The sequence below is a fragment of the Vidua chalybeata genome, chromosome 19, assembly GCF_026979565.1.
Source record: "Vidua chalybeata isolate OUT-0048 chromosome 19, bVidCha1 merged haplotype, whole genome shotgun sequence".
NCBI classification, from domain to species: domain Eukaryota; kingdom Metazoa; phylum Chordata; class Aves; order Passeriformes; family Viduidae; genus Vidua; species Vidua chalybeata.
The window spans coordinates 9,961,700-9,980,159 of NC_071548.1; the positions used below are offsets into that span (position 1 = coordinate 9,961,700).

The 18,460-nt window shown below is 47.4% G+C and overlaps 2 protein-coding genes and 1 non-coding gene across 6 annotated transcripts; 1 reads left to right on the plus strand and 2 right to left on the minus strand.

Annotated features, from left to right (window-relative positions):
* Positions 1–294: 294 nt before the first annotated feature.
* C19H17orf58 (chromosome 19 C17orf58 homolog) lies at positions 295–8,586 on the minus strand. 3 transcript variants are annotated; one of them, XM_053960278.1, is made up of 5 exons: positions 8,256–8,586; positions 3,875–4,504; positions 3,690–3,770; positions 2,047–2,146; positions 295–1,384 (listed from the first exon to the last, which is right to left on the minus strand). In XM_053960278.1, the coding sequence occupies exons 2-5, from the start codon at positions 4,356–4,358 to the stop codon at positions 1,000–1,002; spliced, it is 1,050 nt and encodes a 349-aa protein (XP_053816253.1). In that variant the 5' UTR covers positions 4,359–4,504; positions 8,256–8,586; the 3' UTR covers positions 295–999. The 3 variants fall into 3 exon arrangements, with proteins under 3 accessions (XP_053816253.1, XP_053816251.1, XP_053816252.1); XM_053960276.1 differs by lacking the exon at positions 8,256–8,586 and adding an exon at positions 6,321–6,531; XM_053960277.1 differs by lacking the exon at positions 8,256–8,586 and adding an exon at positions 6,321–6,529 and having other exon boundaries at positions 1,103–1,384; positions 1,955–2,146.
* TRNAR-CCG (transfer RNA arginine (anticodon CCG)) lies at positions 8,461–8,533 on the minus strand. The gene has a single exon. It is a non-coding gene; the product is annotated as a tRNA-Arg (tRNA).
* Positions 8,587–8,698: 112 nt separating the features above from the next.
* KPNA2 (karyopherin subunit alpha 2) lies at positions 8,699–17,240 on the plus strand. Of its 2 annotated transcripts, none has more exons than XM_053960273.1 (11): positions 8,699–9,254; positions 11,321–11,436; positions 11,524–11,661; positions 12,534–12,622; positions 13,370–13,638; positions 14,821–14,915; positions 15,000–15,263; positions 15,887–16,120; positions 16,200–16,382; positions 16,491–16,640; positions 16,744–17,240. In XM_053960273.1, exons 1-11 carry the CDS (start codon positions 9,203–9,205, stop codon positions 16,834–16,836), a joined length of 1,683 nt encoding a protein of 560 aa, XP_053816248.1. In that variant the 5' UTR covers positions 8,699–9,202; the 3' UTR covers positions 16,837–17,240. The 2 variants fall into 2 exon arrangements, with proteins under 2 accessions (XP_053816248.1, XP_053816247.1); XM_053960272.1 differs by lacking the exon at positions 8,699–9,254 and adding an exon at positions 10,524–10,623.
* The last annotated feature ends 1,220 nt before the right edge of the window (positions 17,241–18,460 follow it).

The following is an 18,460-nucleotide window of genomic DNA, read 5'->3' on the forward strand; positions in this document are numbered from 1 at the left end:
CCCCTGCTCTGTGGCTTTCCAGTGACACTAAATGAAGCTGCAGAGGTGTGTGACAAGGACAGTGTGTCAGAACTACCTTGTTTCAAAACAGAAAATGCTTCCATAGAAGCCACAGCTTCCTGTGGCAGGTCACATCATATCACTGAGTATGTGGGGTTTAAGCTGTACTGCATTTTTTACATTTCTTAATATAAATACGTATCAAATCCTCAGCCAACTTGTCACACAAGGAGATGCCTTTGTGCAACATCATTACATAAGTTTTTTGAGTCTTCCAGAACCCAAGAGACAGTGAAAGCAGAACCTCATGAGCATTTTATTAGTTTCTTTTACAGACTTACTATTTGCGAATACTGTCTGGGAACAACAAACATCTCAATTTCACCACACTAAAGGTAATAAAATATTGTCTTTTTGATTTAAAAAGTAACTTTACTCTTGTGCAAGTACAAGTTTGGCAATGTTTCTCCTGGAGAATGGCATTCAGCACAGCTCTGGGATGAACTGCCCTGGCACACCCAGTGTGTGCAGCCTGTGCTTATTTTGCATTCCCTGCACCATCATTTGTAAATGCAACTGGGTATTTGTGGTGTGCAGATCTTGATTTGCTTTCAATCAGTGTATTCATATACTTGAATTATTACACTCTATTCTGTATGCTTTGTGTGAACATCCAGCTCTGCTGGAAGAATGGAATAATTTTCAGAAATACCATGGACATGGTTCAGGAGAAAAAATAATACAAATGGTACTCAGTGGTGTTGGTTTCTCTGAAATCAAATGCATTAGGCAGAACTGTGAAAGCACAGTGAACATCCTGTGTAGATAAAGCTGTGGTATCATCTAATGTGTTCAAGGTGAAGAGTTCAAAGTGCAGTTGTTGTGTACTGAGGACGAAACTGCCAGAATTTTGCAATACAGTTACTACAGATTATTCGGGGCACACTGCAGCAGGGGAATCAACAATAACCTGTGGCTCTGAAAGCAGCTGGAGCAAATTCACGGCCAGTTAACATTCCCTAGAGTGACTTCTGTGCTGAGCCTCACCAGGGGTGCCTGCTCGAGGCACCCAGTGTTTGCCGAAGCACAAAAGCGGGTGTTGGACCGCGGCTCCAGGCGGGAGCGCTGCCCACGGCCAGGTGTGCTCCGAGGGCGGATCCCGCTGCTCCCACGTCCTGCACGGAGCCCCCGGAGCCTTAAGGACACTTGGAGCGCGCTGCCCTCACCCTGAGATCCCTTTTCCTGTTGAATCTCCTCACGTAGCTGCTGCCGCTCCCGACCCAGCCATCGCCCGGCCGCAGCCGCCCGCGCAGGGCCGGCAGCAGCTCGGCGGGCACCTGCCGGCGCTTGTGGTAGATGTGCCCCATCACGATGTACCTGCTGCCTGCAACAACAGAAACGAAACAAACAGGGCTGCTGAGCCTCAGGGAATGAGCGGGGGGTCACTCCGAGGGCACCAGGGTTGGGAACAGACGTGAAGTCGGGTGTGAATACCACAGTTGTGCCTGTGGAAACATCCTGAACGTGGGGCTTCCACTGCGGCACCCTGAGCTCTGCTGGGACCCGGGGGTGGTGCTGGCATGGAAATGATGATTTACTGTTGGGGGAAATGCTGGTATTTTATAAACTTGCACTTAAAAGGAAAACTGAACAACTTACAAAGACACCAGCTTAAGCTCTTGCTTGTATTGTTTAAGGAATCCTGAAAACTTGCCATCATTTTGGAACAGGACAGAATTAAGAAAGGGCTATGCTGGTACCTGACTTCTTCATGCACTTAGTTCTCTTGTGAAAGTTTTGAGAAACTTGGATGGAAAAAAGGCTTCAAATTTGAGTGAATACTTTTCTTCCAAATTTTTCCCAACAACCCAGGCTAAGCCTATTAAAGTAGGGCAGACTGAGATTGCAGTGCATGCAGAGGAATAGCAGAATGGATTTAGCTGGAATGATTTACCAAGTTTAAAGTCTGGACATGGTTTACTGCAGTTTAAAGTATCCACAACCAAGATGTGAACTCGGAAGAAGGCGGCGTCAGGAGTGACATACAGGCGACTCATCTTGTACAATCCATCACTGTCTGCCAAGAGGGTGATCCACTGGACTCCATTCCCCAGGCTTTCCAGGTTATAAACAATCCCATTCACTGCTGTTTTAAGGGAGAGGGGAAAATAGGATCAGATTTTATATCATGGCAATTTTCAGGATATGTGTGAAGGCTGTCATTTGAAATGCTGTAAAGGAAGTGTCAGCAGGAATCCTCTGGCTCAGGAGTGGGCAGTGGGAATTGCTTCAAATAATCACATTTGGTGAGGTCATTGCCTGAAGTTTTGCTGCTTTGCAAAACTTGTACTTTACAGTTTTGAGATGTTTCTTAGGGAAGAAAGTAATGGGAAGAAAGGGGAAGAAAGGGATACTTTCTTAGAGAAGAAAGTACCATTTTCTACTCTGATACATAAAAAGTGGGCATATTTACCTAACAAAGTAAAATTTTCAAATTTAAAACTTCCCAATGAAGTACAAAGCTAAGCTGGTAATGAAACACTTTGGCTTTTGAAATAAAAGGCCCTTGCCATACCAAGAGACAGGGGCACAAGTAGGTTGTGTTGGGAGCTCAGACATTCCTTTCATGCTGTTCTCTCAGTTTCTGGCTCTGGCAAGTGCTAAGCTGAGTGCAGGGGTGGGAAAACAGCTCTGTGTTAGTGGGGCTACTGCACCTGGTGTTACACCTGCCTCAGGGGGAGAACTCTGATTCAGTCATTTATTCTTTATCTGTACTGTAAATGTAAAGCAAGGAAAAGCTCTCTCTGATCACTGCCATGGAACCTTGGCTCATCTGTTGCTCAGACTTTTTCCTACCTGTCCTTTCAATTTAGGAGCAGAGCTGTTTTTTAAGGGTTTAAACACACAGAGGTCAGGTTGCTGTGAAGCCTGTGTTGGACAGGAATGTGTGAGAGTGGTAAAAACCAAAGCAGGACAGCATTTGTAGAAAGCACTTCCTGACTTCTCCATTTAGAGAAAACAGATGTCTCCTAACGTGTTTATGTTCTACAAATGGAAACATCTGTTACCACTGGGCTTGTATTTTCCTTATCTCTTAAAATACTGTGAGAAAAAGTTGGTATCTGTTTCACAACTTTGTAAGCACAAGGCAGGGTTTCAGTCTGAAAATGCTTGTCCTTAAACAAAGTCTGTACAAAAATATCAGGCTGTTTCCTGCCACCTTTAGTTACATCAATGTGAACACAAGGATTAAAGACACTGAATCCTAAGGAACTTCAAGAAGAATCCTCTCTAGAGAGAGAATCACAGTCTTCTTTCTGTTTGGTTCACCATTTTATTTTAATTTCAAACTTCAATCCCCCAAATCAAACTTGCTCTAAATAGTAAGAGATAAATAACCCAGCTGCAATGTTTAATCTGAGAGTATCTAAAACAATTAGTTTTTCAGTTCCATTGAGCAGTCCCAAGGACACTGTTCCTCCAGAGGAAAGAGAAAAAAGGGCAGCACTAGCCCAAGGTAGGGAAAGGGTAATGTAAGTATGTTTATGAAGAGTTGTGATGGGTCCTTTTTGAATACTTGGTAATTATTGAACATACTTACTGTATCCTAATCACAGTGTTTTAAAAGTAGCAGTGACAAGTGGACAGAAGGTGCTCTGTCCCTGTGGGTTGAGGGGGACACCACCTACCAAACTCGCTGGCACAGAAAGCCTCCACTTCATCCTTCTCCTTCCTGCACTCGGTCAGACACACCTTCTCTTTGTCACCGTCTGCAACAGGAGCACAGCCTGAGGGACAGCAAGGGGCCCTCTGGGGATGTCTCACCCCACTGTACCCCCAGCCTTCGGGAAGCTCAGGGCAGCCCGTCCCTTACCTTTCCTCAGCACGCCCAGGTACATCGGGCTGGGCGACCAGCGGTTGGTGACCCACGAGGGTTTGGGGATCCCCCTGGAGGGGTCGGGCTGTTTGAAGGGGATTGCCTTCCCTGCTCGGTTGAAGTGGTGCAGCGCGTTAGCATCACTGGACTCCCCTGCTCCAGAGTCTGGAAAAGGATGAGCTTCCAGCAGGGACATCACCTTTGGGTGGGGAGGAGCGGCGCGCAGGGCTCGGCCCCCCACGCTGTTGGCAGCCCCGGCCAGCCGCCGGTCCGTGTGCTGCCTGTTGGCCCGGCCGGGCTCCGGCGGGCCGGGAGGAGCCCCCCGGCTCGGGCTGCCCAGGGCCAGGAGCCATCCGTGCTGCCCGAGCTGCTTCCTCAGCCCTGTGCTGTTTTCCAGGGAAGGCTCCGCGCGTTTCTTCTTGTCGGAGGCGAGGGAGGGGATCGGCGGGGGCTTGGGCTGCTGCGGGGGCGCGGGGGGCATTCCCGGGAGCCGGCCTTGCCGGGCACTGCCGCTGGCACTGCCCGCGCCCCGCGCTGGCGCTTTCACCTGAACGTCAGCAGCAGCTGCTGAACTGAAAACATCCTTGCTGAGAGCCTGCCCGGGTTTCTCAGCATAGAGCAGGGATCCTACAGGCAAAAAGAGAGAGAGAAAATCAGCGTTTTAAGTCTTTTATTCCAAATGTTTCAGAATGGGAAGATTTGAGGGTCTGATCCATAAGTGAGGCCTTCAACAATAAGACATAAAACTAATAAATAGCTCAATAGATGAAGCACAGTAGATCTCCTCGTTCCTCTACTCAGATATTGATGGTGCAGTACAGGGAATGCAGCTGTGTGAGCAAAACAGGAGATTTGCATTTTTACTTTATTATTGTTTCAAATTAAAAACAAACCCTTTTCTCAAACCCCTGAATCTCCAGGGAGCATCTGAGGAAACAAGGTTCACGTTGCCATTTGGGATGCTTGTTTAAGAGACCATGACAGCAGAACTATTTGGTTTTCCCATCCATGGGATGCCTGTTGACAATATCATCTGGACTTCAGTGGCTTTGGATGCTACTGGAAAAGTCTTTATCCAGAATTTTGGATCTCTGACTTGAGCATGTAGTAGCAGTAATTAGGCTATCAGTAATTATTACTGATGAGTAACAATTATTTCAGGGCTTTATTTAATTTGAGAGGACATTTGAGAAAGAGAGGAAGTGTCTGGGAGTTCAGGGAAAAAATAACTTGATGGCACTGTTCACAGAAGATGGGCAATCACCTACACTTTCATTTATACCTTCACCTTGATCTCTTGAACCTCACAAAGAAAAACGACCAAATGTTCTCTCCTGGCAGGAGAGAAACTTCCCCTGGCAGTCTATTTTCCTTTTCCTTTAGACCTTCCCTGCAGGCTTGGAGTGAGCCAGCAGAGTTCTCACACAGCTCACCCACACACAGCCTCTGTCTGGTGTTCACGGCCGTGGTTATTCTGTGTAGGAGGCTGATCCCAGCTCCTTGTGTGAAAAGAGAGATTTGACATACACAGATGAACAACGTCCTGGTTTATCTCCTATAACTGACTCAACTGCTGACCTTGCCACTTCTCCCCCTGTGCTCTCACCAGCTGCTGTCATGGGAAAGATTCCCTGATATTTGGGCTGGCCACACGTAAAGTCAAAAGAATGTCCGTGGAGAGAGGGGTGGAAGAAGTCCAAGCTGCCAAAAGTAGCAGGCAAGGGGGGTTTGGAGATGGTTCAGTGTGAAGCTGTGCCCTCTGAACAGGTGTCTCAGACTTGGATGTGCAAATAAACTCTTCTAGCACTTTATCACGCCTTCTCAGTCACGGATTGTATCGAGAAATATTTAGTTTTTCTCTACTCAATCTGTTCAGGACCTTGAGGTTCCTCCTCCTGTACCAACATATTCCTGTCTAGTTGTTGCAACCTAAGAAATACGACTGCAACATAACCAAATCTCAGTGGAACAGATGTAAATGCTATTTCTGTTCTGTCAGTGAGGCACTAAAACCCAAATAAATCCATTCAGGACAGCTTGCTGCAGGGACACAGGGCACACTGAACATGTTAAAGTCAGTCAGACACCTGGAGTTACAGGTGATGGGGATTAAAAGAGAAAGGTCACATACAAATTATAAAAATCCCAGATGCAGAAGCAAATCCAACTTCACCTGCCACTGGTGGCTGGCAGGACAGAGCACCAGCTCCCTGCCTGCTTCTGCCAGGTGCTCTTAATTCTTCCCAATGCTGGCAAATTAAATATTGCAATCTACATTCCCAGCCCACAAACACGTTGAAATGTTTCTTTCTTGAGCCCTCACTTGCTGAAAAGGCTGCAGGCTGGGGGTCTGCCCGGGCAGGGGTTTGTAGGAAAGTCCTTAGCCTCCCCTGCTTGCCGAGGCAGATGTGCCCCAGCCCCGCTCCGAAGGTAACAGACTTACCAGAAGATGATCTAATGACAAAGCAGAGGAGCCAGAACACTTGGGTTGTCATTTTGAAGTAAAGTTTTTCCAGACTCAAAATGAACTGGAGTCTTTTATGCCCTTCCCCCGATCCATGCTAATGAGAGGCAGCCTGAGGGGAAACGGGAATCACTCGCTGGACAACCCACTGGAGCAAGACCAAGCTGCTGCCTCCACCAGCCCTGCCTGGGAGGAATGTGCTCCTTCCCATCGGGAACAACCCCCTGGCTGCATCACCTGTGTCCGGGGAATAACACACCCACACGTGGTTCTGGCAGCAGATTTTTATTTTGGGGAGAGTCTTGCCCTCTTATGGCACTCTGTAGGGAAAAATCATAGGGAACAAGGCTGGTTTTGCTGGCCATGGAGAGCTGTGTTCTGGGGGGGAACTGGGAGGTGCTGGAATACACCACACCCGGGGACACAGGGTCTGTAAAGGATATGCATGACAATGGAACACATCTGGGGATTTCTGGCCACCTCCAGTGATACAGCTGCTAATCTCCTCTTTTAGTTTCAGGAACCAGTTTCAGTGATTCTTTTCAGACTGAAAAATGCAGTAGTGACTGTCTAGTCCAATGGAAAGCTCTGCTGATCCCACACAGCTTTATTTTTAAATCTCTCTTTGCCATCATGAAGAACTCTACAAATTTTCACACACCAAGCCAACCCTGACTTGGATTACTGAATTAAGAAGGCTTATTTCTAAGCGACCTTATTGCTGCACAAGATTTCCATTGTGACAGTTTAACTCACCAGCTGCTGCTGGGTGCTGCGGAAGCTGTTCATGACTTTAAGGGACAACCAACAATTTAAAACTCCATAAAAGCACTGAAAGGTTCGTAAAACCCACCCTTGACAGAAAATCTAACCCTCAGCAATACCTGTGGCATGGGATTCAGTGTTGCTTAGTTTAAGCAGTTTGTTTTGTCCTGCCTTAATTAAGCATTTCAATAGGATTCCCAAAAGCTCAGGGCTTTGTCTCCAGCAGCCGTGGATGAAGATACAGACAGTTCACCAGAATAGTGTGGAAAATAAATGACATTTCACCACATCTATTACTCAAGGAGCTACATTTCTACTGTAGCATTTACTAATCCCTGTTTTCCTCTGTTATTTGAAACATCTTAATTCCAGAACTATTCCAAGATAGCTATTACGGGAATAGGAATGTAAACTGAGGATGAGGGAGAAGAGGGCTCCTCCATTGCTTTGGTGAGCAGCAGGTACCTGCAGCAAGCAGAAGCTGGAGTGTGAGTGCTAGGGAGGGAGGAGGATGGATGGATGGAGGGATGGATGGATGGATGGATGGATGGATGGATGGATGGATGGATGGATGATGGATGGATGGATGGATGGATGGGTGGATGGATGGATGGATGATGGATGGATGATGGATGGATGATGGATGGATGATGGATGGATGATGGATGGAGGGATGATGGATGATGGATGGATGGATGGATGATGGATGGATGATGGATGGATGATGGATGGATGGATGGATGGAGGATGGATGGGTGGGTGGATGGATGGATGGATGGATGGATGGATGGGTGGGTGGATGGATGGATGCATGGATGGATGGATGGATGGATGGAGGATGGATGGGTGGGTGGATGGATGGATGGATGGCTATACACACACGTGAGCGTCCCACAGACCTGTATTCCAAGGATTTTTCTGTTGAATTAGCTGGTGGTGCAATTCAACCTTTGTTCATGTACACCTGTGTCTGCACTGTTTCCCCAGACTCTTTACCTGGACAGGATCTCCGTTAAGAGCACAGCAGTGGTGTTTGGAGCACTCCCAGCATTCCAGCAGCCCGGGGATGCTCGAGCAGCAGAGATGGAAAAGCTTTCCCAGCAGCGCTGGGCAAAACAGAGACTGAAAGCGCCGCGATCACGTCCATACCTGGGTGTGGCTCTCCGGAGGGGAGCGGGACCCATTCGTAGGATCCCCGCAAGAAACGCGGGTGCCCCAGGCGGGACGCGGTGCCCGGGCAGAGAAGGGGCTCGGGGCCGGGCCCGGGGCAGCTGCGGGTAAAAGAGTCGGAGGTCCTGGACTGGCGGTGGCCCCGCGGAGTCACCCGCGGCAGCGCCACAAAACAAGCACGGCACGACCCAGATGGGACTCGAACCCACAATCCCCAGCTCCGGAGGCTGATGCCTTATCCATTAGGCCACTGGGTCACCCAGCACAGGCTGCGCGCGCCGCCTGGTAAGAGCCCCGCCCGGCCGGCCCCGGTTCCGCCCCCCGCGGGCCGTCACGTTTTCCCCGCTCGCGGCGGGCCGGCCCCGCCCCCCCGCACATCATTGGTCGCGGTGCCCCCCAGGCCCCGCCCCGCAGCGCGTGCCCGCGGCCCCGCCCGCGCCTCAGAACGGGTTCCCGCCCGCGGCCGCCTGAGGGGACCCGCCCGGGGCCGCCCCATTGTCCCGGGGACCCCTGGCCACCGCCGCCCTCCTGTCCCTCGTCTTTCAACTTCCCCTCATGGGCCCGGACCTGGCTTCTGTGCTGCTGCCGGTAACTCCATCCAGTCCCGGCGGCTCCACATTCGGCCTTCTCAGGGAACCCCCCTCCTCAGGGCTCTGTGACCCCTCACGGCCCTTTTGTCCGCCTCACACGCACCTTCTGCTGCCCCGTAACCTCACCCGCAGCTTGGCCGCTGTCCTGCCCCAGCTGCCCAGTCTCCCTCCACCTCTCTGTCGCTCCGGAGCTGTCACCTCCCTCACAGCCCACACCGCTTGCAGCACCTCGCACACACCCCCTCGGGCATCTCAGGCACTGCCAGCCCTCTCCGTGCCCTCAACACCAATCCCTGTGCCGATTTCACTGCTCCAGACCATGCACTGCAGCGATTCATGACCCAATGGAATTTCTTCGTGCCAACCTTCCAATCCTTCAGGAAAGCAGGTTTTTTTACCTCTATTTCTGCTTTTGAACTGCCTTTTTTTTCTTTGTCAAACTACTCTTGTTTAACATCTCCATTTGTTAGCAATGTGCTTTCTCTTCTCTTGGCTTCCCTGCTCTTGTTTTTGTAGGTGTTTTTTACAAAGCTCAGCACCGTAAGGCCTAAAACCAGCTGTATGAGATGTCAGTGGTAATTCCTCCTCCTCAGCAAACATCCTCCACACTTATGTGTGCCTACATAGTTTAAAAGTGGTTTAATGTGATGGCTTAGCACACAGACATATCGATGTGCATGCCTGACACTTCTCTGTGTTGTACCTTATAGGTGTCCCAAAATGTCAGAGTTGCTGTCAGAGTCGTGTTTTCCCTACAGTTCTTTGGTTTGAATATCTCCAGTGAAATTCAGTGTTCTTTTGTATTCCATCCCTCATGAGCAGGCCAAACCCATCGGAAGCAACCTCATCCCTTTTCAGGCCATACCACAGGGGCAGGAATCCTTTGCTTTTGTTATTCCATATGATTTGGTTTTCATCCGCCCTGACGGCTGTTGAACTGCTTTCAGCTGCAGTCTTATATCCCCTTTTCTTAGCATTTCTGTGCACCACATTTCTAGGAGACAATAAGTGACACATGGAGCCACGGAATCACAAAATGGTTTGGGCTGCATCCTTAAAGCTGATGCAGTTCCACCCCCTTGGCATGGGCAGAGACACCCTCCATTACCCCAAGTTGCTTGGAGCCCCATCCAACCTGGCCTTGGACACTTCCAGGGATGGGGCAGCCACAGCTTCTCTGGGAACCTTGCGCCAGGGCCTCCCCACCCTTACAGGAAAGGATTTTTCCTCAATATCCCATCTAAACCCACTCTCTTTCGGTTTGAAACCACACGTCCTTGTCCCAGGGAAGCCTGCGGTGCCCCGCCGGTGACTGAGGCAGAATCTGCGCTCTGCATGAGGGAATGGGTGTTTCTGCCCCAAACCGCTCAGAGCGAGTCCCCTCCGGAGATACAATTCCCTCACTCCGAGCGCCCGCTCCCGTCCCGGGATACAACCGAGCCCGTCCCCATGCACTACAGCTCCCGGCGTGCCCCGCGCCGCCCCACAGAGGCTTGCTGGCTCTACCTGCGCGAGACACGCCGGGAGCTGTAGTACCGGGCCCTGGGAAGACGTCACGTCCGACAGGCTCTTCCGGGAGGGCAATCCCCGTCATGGCGAGCCGGGCTGCTTTCAAACCGGCCAATCAGAAGGCTGCTTTGGCTCGAACTGGCCAATGGCAGGGCGCGGCCGCGGGAAATTTAAATGCCGCGTGGGGCGGCTGTGGGCAGTGGCAGCGTGCGGCAGCAGCGGAGCGGCTGGCGGTGTCTCCGGCCGAGGTGCGGGGGCCTGGTCTGGGGCGGTGGGGATGCGGGTCCTGCGCTGCCCTTTTGGAAACAGCCGTGCTCTGCCTGCAATTCTGCCGGGGCCTCTCTCCGGAGCCTCCCACGTTTCCGCTGTCTGCACTGGGGCTGACAGGACTGGTGTATCCCAGCGCGGGTTGTCGCTCCGGCGGGGCTATGGCCGAAGCGAAGCCAAGGCGGTGCTTATGCTGGGGTGGCTGAGCTGTAGGGATTTTCTTCGTTATGTGTGTAGTTGTTGTTATGTGCTGCTGGCTGCCTCCGCACAGCAAACGCCCCCCGGGGTCCTTCCCATTGCGAGAGCTCGCTGTTCTCGTCCAAAAAGGTCGGGGTGGGGTTGGGTGGGATCCTGTACAGCACAGGTACGTGATAGTGAAAATAGTATTTTACAGCGTGTGTGTGTTGTCTGTGGAAAGGAAAATCTATGTTGCTTCTGAAAATAATAGCTAGTAGTATTTGGTTTAAAGTATCTTAAAATCGTGTGACTGTGTCTTCTGCTTTTGTGTTGATGCTAGAGTTTGTTGTAACATCTGGCTGATGTTTAAAGAGACAGCTGTTGATCAAGTCAGATGTTGTTATAGTATTAGTGCAAACAAGTGCCTATCATTCTTGAGTATGGATCCAATTTTTAAAATTTAACTTTTGTGGAGTAAACTTGCCTTTGCTCTGTTTTCAGGCTTGTTTTTATCTGTCCCACTCGAAAATCTAACAAGCAAGATGTCTACTAATGAGAATGCCAATACACCCTCAGCTCGATTAAACAGATTCAAGAACAAAGGAAAGGACAGCACAGTGAGTACTCTGGTGCAATTAGTACTTTAGCCAGCCTTTAAATCGAAGTTTTGAACGCCAAGAACTTACTGAGTGTTTATCCTCCAGGAGATGAGAAGGCGGCGCATTGAAGTCAATGTGGAGCTGAGGAAAGCTAAGAAGGATGACCAGATGCTTAAAAGAAGAAATGTGAGCACTTTACCAGACGATGCTACTTCTCCCCTTCAGGAAAACAGAGGCAACCAGGTGAGTGGGTACTTGGAATAGACACACTTGGAGGGTCTTACTGTCTAAGGTGCTGCAGCCAGGCCAGCATGAATCCATTCTTGGGGGCAGGACACCACTACTACATCTGCATTAATAACTCAGGCCTCTATTATCACCTCTAATGGACAGCACTCTTAAACACAACTGGGATGCCTTAAGTTTTAGCTTTCATATTTTTCAGATTCTGTGCTGCTTTAGTGTGTAACTCTGAGCTTCATATTAAATGTTAGCAAGTTCTCTTCACAGGGTAGGTAGACAAAACAATCCTTTTCCAGCTTGTCCAAGGACAGCTATTACAACCTTCAGGCCCAAAAAGTATAAACAACAGTGAATTGAAGAGAGAAAAATAAAGAGGATGGAACTTCATAACCTAAAGCTATAATTGAACAATTAACTCCAATATGCAAATGGACCAAAACTTATAAAAGTGTCAGACCTCGTGACCATGGTCCATTTTGTGACCATTTTGGTTCATCTTTGGTGTAGCCCTGGCCAGGTTCTTGTACTGCCCAAGGTGTATCCATTAAGGCCTTTTAATAAATGCCTACTTTATTCTTTAACTCTGTCTAGCCTCTGTTCTAAGTCAGCCTTCTCAAGGCACAACTGGCTGCAGCTACATTTTAAGCCTAGCATAACTGGTATGAAGCACTTGGTTAAAAAAAGCTTTCAGCAGTTCAAATAACTGTAGATGAAGCTGTAGCTGGTGAGGTTTTGAAATATCTCATGGTGGTGGTACTAAGGGAAGTGGCTGTAAATTGGGGCCTATTCATGGTATTGTGTAGGAGCTCTCTGTGGTCAGGAATACACATGACTGTCCCAGTGAAGCACTCATGTAACGTTTTCTTGTACAGGTTTTGGCACACTGGTCAGTTGAAGAAATAGTCAAAGGAGTTAATAGTAATAATATGGAGCTTCAGCTACAGGCTACTCAAGCTGCCAGGTAAGCACTTCAGAGGAAACCAACTCAGCTGTGCAAGCCAATAACTAGGCAAGGTGAGAGAATTTACTTATGAGCATAAATGGCTGCTTATGTCTCTCTTATCTGGCAGTATTTCAACAAACACCATCTTATATACCATGCTGAGGTACCCATAACTTAGGCATAGTTTTATTGAAACCAGGTGGCTTTTGAATATTTAAAGTGCCTGAATGTTTTAGTAGGAAGAAGTAATTTGCTTTAGTGGTGGCAAATATAACAGTAGTCACCTTTGATTTGAAGGAGTAATTATAATAAACCCTTTATTATAGCAAAGTAAGGTACCTTTTAAACTGTGTTAACACTTAGGTCTGATATGTATGAGTGTGGCAATCCACTTTAGAATAATGTGAACAGTAAGATGACTGGGGTTTGAAGTCTGCCAAGTTTGTTTCTCTTTCCAAATCTAAAATATCCTTTAATAAGCTTGCATATTGCTGCAGTGCTGCTTCTGGCAGTCACTAACCTCTCTCTGCTGAGAAGCCTCTGGCAGTTCTGATGTGTAATGACTCCTGCAGGTCTGCTTTGCTTCAGAGGCCTAGGAAGCCAGTGTTCATCTTGCCTGCATTTCTCTTTCATGCTGTGTTGTGTTGCCTTCTATGAATGTTAAGACAATGCTAATCTCTTTTCATATGGTGCTTTTAAGACTTTAATTTGTTGTTCAGATGTCTGCAGGCAAAAATAATGCTTCCTGTTTGCCTTCCTCCTTAGGAAACTCCTCTCGAGAGAGAAGCAACCCCCAATAGACAACATAATTCGGGCTGGTTTGATTCCAAAGTTTGTCTCGTTCCTGGGCAGAGCAGACTGCAGTCCCATCCAGTTTGAATCTGCCTGGGCACTCACCAACATTGCCTCTGGCACATCAGAGCAAACCAGGGCAGTGGTGGATGGAGGGGCAATTCCAGCCTTCATTTCCCTGCTGGCCTCTCCACACACTCACATCAGTGAGCAGGCTGTGTGGGCCTTGGGGAATATTGCAGGTACGTCCATGTACTGCACAGCTCTAATTATTCTTCTGAAAGGTGGCTGTAGTCAGGTGGGGTTGGTCTCTTTCACCAGGCAGCAACTAACAGAACCAGAGGACACAGTCGCAAGCTGCACCAAGGAAAATTTAGGTTGGCTATTAGGAAAAAGTTATTTACAGAAAGGGTGATAAAGGTCTGGAATGGTCACTGCCCAGGGAGGTGATGGAGCCACCATCCCTGCATGTGTTTAAAAAAAGACTGGATATGGCACTGGGTGCCATGGTTTAGTTGAGGTGTTAGGGCAGGGTTGGACTCGATCTTTAAGGTCTCTTCCAGCCTAGTCATTCTGTGAATTCTGTAATTCAGACCTGTGCCCTTGTCTGAGGTGGGAGGACTTCACTCCTGTTGTGCCATGCCTTGTGCTGAGCTGCTTGGGAGCTCTGCCCCAATGGCTTTCCAGTCATGACATGCCCTGCATTGCAGAGCAATCTGCAGGAAACTTTCTTCAGACCTCATGCAATGCCTGGCACAACCATGGGCTGTGTTGTGGGCACTGCCTCCAGATTTCAGTTCAGGTTTGATGGCTCTCTAATCATGCTACAACACAAACCTTTTCCAGACATCGCCGTGCTTTTGTGACTCCGCAATGAGCTCTGCCCTGTGTGTTGACTAAAAGGGGGAAGGCAGGAAGCAGTGACTCAAATAATTGGGATTTTCTTAGTTTGTCCTTAGAGTTTTAAAATCAATTATAAGGTATTTATTATACCTTGCAATAGAATTCTCAGTCAAACTCTGACATGCCGTCAGCATTATTCTGTAGCACACAATTGTGCAGCTGATTATTATAATGCATTTCAAGTTCCATATTGTGGGGAAAGTTCTAGTGTAGAGCTTAGATTTGTCTCCAAAGAAACATGCAAGACCCTGCATGGTTATGAATGAACTCTTAGGAAAAGCTGTATAGAAAACACTCTACCTCTTCTTCAAACACAAAAGGTGAAGCTCAGTGGCTTGATTGAACATGCTTGCCATATGACTGAACTGTGGCAGTAGTCCTTTTGTCCTCTTGTTCCTTCTTATTTTATCCAGCCTTTCTTAAAGGCTAGAAGAATTAATCCTTTAGCACACAGTGGTTCTGTGTACACATGTTCCTTTTTTTCTGGTCTTCACCTGGCTTTTTTTCTTGTTTTTTTCCAGGGGATGGTTCTGCCTACAGAGACCTGGTTATTAAATATGGTGCAGTTGAGCCACTGCTGAGTCTCCTCGCTGTTCCTGACCTCTCTTCCCTGGCTGTAAGTGTGCAGAGTGATTCAAGTTACAATTACTGAGTAGAACGAAGCTGAACTATTGCTAACCATTTATTCCAACCATTGTAGTCTGGATATTTACGCAATGTTACGTGGACCCTCTCAAACCTGTGTCGCAATAAGAATCCTGCACCTCCCATAGAAGCCATCCAGCAGATCCTTCCAACTCTTGTCCGGCTCCTGCACCACGATGACCCTGAGGTGTTGGCAGACACATGCTGGGCAATTTCCTACCTCACAGACGGCTCCAATGACAGGATAGAAGTTGTTGTGAAAACTGGATTGGTGCCACAACTTGTGAGACTCCTGGGATGTAGTGATCTGCCAATAATGGTAAGTGAATATGCAGGCTGCTGTGCAGTTGTAGCCATGATTCAAATTAAGCAAGTTAGGGGGAGAGTAGTGTCCATGGAACTGAATGGCTCTTTTCATACATGAGTCAGGTACCTGTTCTAATTTTTGTGAAGTGAGACATCAGTTTCTCTCCTGCCTGGGTGCTGTCCCACATGAGGCAGACTGCTGCTGCTGCTATCAAGCTGCTTGACGTAATCATTGGATTTACTTCACAGGCCAGCACAACAGTCAACATTCACTAAAGCTTGCCTTTCAACTGCTGTTTCAGATCCAAATTCTAGGGACAGTGTTCACAAGTGTGCTCTGTACACTATAATTAGAGCATAATAAAACTGCACTAGTATTTAGCAGGTAGTTTCCCTAAGCTCTGTCATGGGTGGTTGTTTGCAGACTGACCTTGGAAGGTGTGCAATCTCTGCATGCAGACATGAGTGTCTGCCTGTGGAATGCTAACAAGGAGCACAAACCCTAATTGTACATAGCAGGTCATGCTGTTAACTTGGGAAGGTTAGAGTGGGTGGCCATCAAGTATAGCTGTGTTTGCTATAATCTAATCTGGTTTTGAACAATTTTCCTAAGTATTGCGTTTATCTTTGTTTCAGACTCCTTCACTAAGAGCCATAGGAAATATTGTCACTGGTACTGATGAGCAGACACAGGTTGTTATTGACTCAGGAGCACTGGCTGTCTTTCCAAGTCTGCTTTCTCATCATAAAAACAACATTCAGAAAGAAGCAGCCTGGACAATGTCCAACATCACTGCTGGGCGTCAGGATCAGATCCAGCGAGTTGTAGACCACGGTCTTGTGCCTTATCTCATTGGTGTTCTGAGGAAGGTAAACAGAGCCTATATTTATGATGTTGAGCCTTTTCCTATTACTTCTGTGTTCAAACACTCTGCTTTTACCTTCACAGGGGGATTTCAAATCTCAGAAGGAAGCTGTGTGGGCTGTGACAAACTACACAAGTGGTGGAACTATTGACCAGATTGTGTACCTTGTTCAGGCTGGTGTTCTTGAACCCCTACTGAATCTTCTCTCAACTAAAGACAGCAAAACTGTGCTTGTTATCCTGGATGCAGTTTCCAACATATTCTTGGTATGTGGATGCAGTATACTTGATTATAGTCCATGTTGTTGCTGATGGCTCTCCAGTAGCTGCTGTTGTGTATCTTTCTAGAGGTAATTCCACACTTTTCTGTTGCAGGCTGCTGAGAAGATTAATGAGACTGAAAAGCTTTGCCTCATGATTGAGGAGTGTGGGGGTCTAGACAGAATTGAAGCTCTCCAGTCACATGAAAATGAACAAGTGTACAGAGCCTCATCCACCATCATTGAGAAATATTTCTCAGCAGAAGTAAGTGACTTCAGGGGCCTTTTCCACTTTTATTTTCTATTCCAGTACTGACTACTAGATTCAAATACTACTGCTATTCCAATTTTCTTTTCTTTCCTTCTAGGAAGAGGAAGACCAAAATGTTGTACCAGACTCTACTGCTGACAGCTACACTTTCCAAATCCAGGACAGTACCCCAAATTCTTTCAACTTCTAGGTCTTGCATGTACTGCAACCACCTACCAGTGGTTTAGCACACAAATGACTGCCACCTCTTTGTCTTAATAGTTCCTCTTGCCTTTACTGGTTTTTCTGTGTTCTATAGCACTTTGTCCAACTGAAACATACTTGAACAGTTCAAACTCTATATATGTGTGTGAATTTTTAAATGTAAACCTCATTTTTTGAGATATACTTGTAAATATTTCCTGTTTCTGTCCTTGTCTGGGGAAAGAGAGCATGTGGGCAATTCAGGCCTCTCACAAAGCATTGAGCCACTGTTCTGCAGGCCTCCCCATAGCCTCTTACCTTCTACATGACCTGTTGCAGTAATAAATACACTGAACAGGCTTTTAAGGAAGACCTACTTGAAGTTCAATAAAGTGTTGTCTGTACATCAAATTGAACTGTGTCACTTGCTCTCTCAAAAGCTGACTGGTCGGGTAAGTAAACTTAGTCAAAAATAGATAATGGCATGAATGCAGGTCTAAACCATTAGAGATTCAATGCTGAAGATTGTGGATTTAAAGCAGCCTGGTCATACCAAGCACTAATTTCTGTATACAGCAGCCTTCTATTACAGGACCAAGGAGCTGCTGCTTTTCTCCAGGTAATTTCTATAGAAATCTGATTGATCTTACCCTGTACATAGCTGAGCTAAACTAGCTTCAGCCTCTTGGAGAAATATTTAAAGGCTAGTAGTGCTACTTAACTGTAAGCAATAGTTTGGAGGAGAGGTAAGTACAGCCGTTAACCAGTTCCATACATGTTCAGTTATCCTTAGATAGAGCATAGGAAATGCTTTGAAGTAGTTGCCTGCCCTCGAGAGCAAAATGAAGGCTTTGTCTTGCAATCAGCTGTCCCTTTATCACTAAAGTCATTACAGGAACCGATTTTGTCCCTCAAAGGGGTTGTGCAGGGTGGGGTTTGCAGGAGGAGAGAGTATTGAGTGGAGAGAAGAACTGTAGTTCTGTTTTACAGCTTTTTGGAAAAACTTGGATTGAGCTATTTAACTTGAATCTCCCAGGATGTGCTGGAATAATCATATTGTCTCAGCTTACTGAGTGTCTCTAGCTCCAATGATGGTGCAGGAGAGGTCAGAGTTCAGGGCTAGATGTTTCATAAACATGACTCAATTGGACCACAGCATGTCACTTTTATTAATAAAAGGTAGGGGGAAAATTCTGATATGTAGGCAATTCTCCGAGTTCCCATTGGCTTTGCTTCCACCTTTATGGGTGGAGTGGAATAAAAAAACTCAAATACAAAGCAAAAAAAACCCCTCCTTTATTCTGCTAGGTGAACCTGATATAATCTGGTATTGTCTCCTGTATTAGTCACCTTTTGTATGTGTCCAAGTTTATTTTGACGTGTAGATGCATAGAAAAGTGGTTTGGGTGTAACTCTTTGGCAATCCAGGGAAGATCAGGTGTGCTTCATGAAGAATTCACTCTTGTGTGCTGCTAACAAAGATCTCTTTAAATGTGTTATTGCTAATGTAGATGATGTCACTCTTGCTTTCATTAGTGTGGGGCAGGTCTGCTGCTCCCTATCCCACACTTGCTGGCAAATGGTTCCCTCCCTGACTGGAGGCTGGTGATGACATCCATCCCTGGGACCTC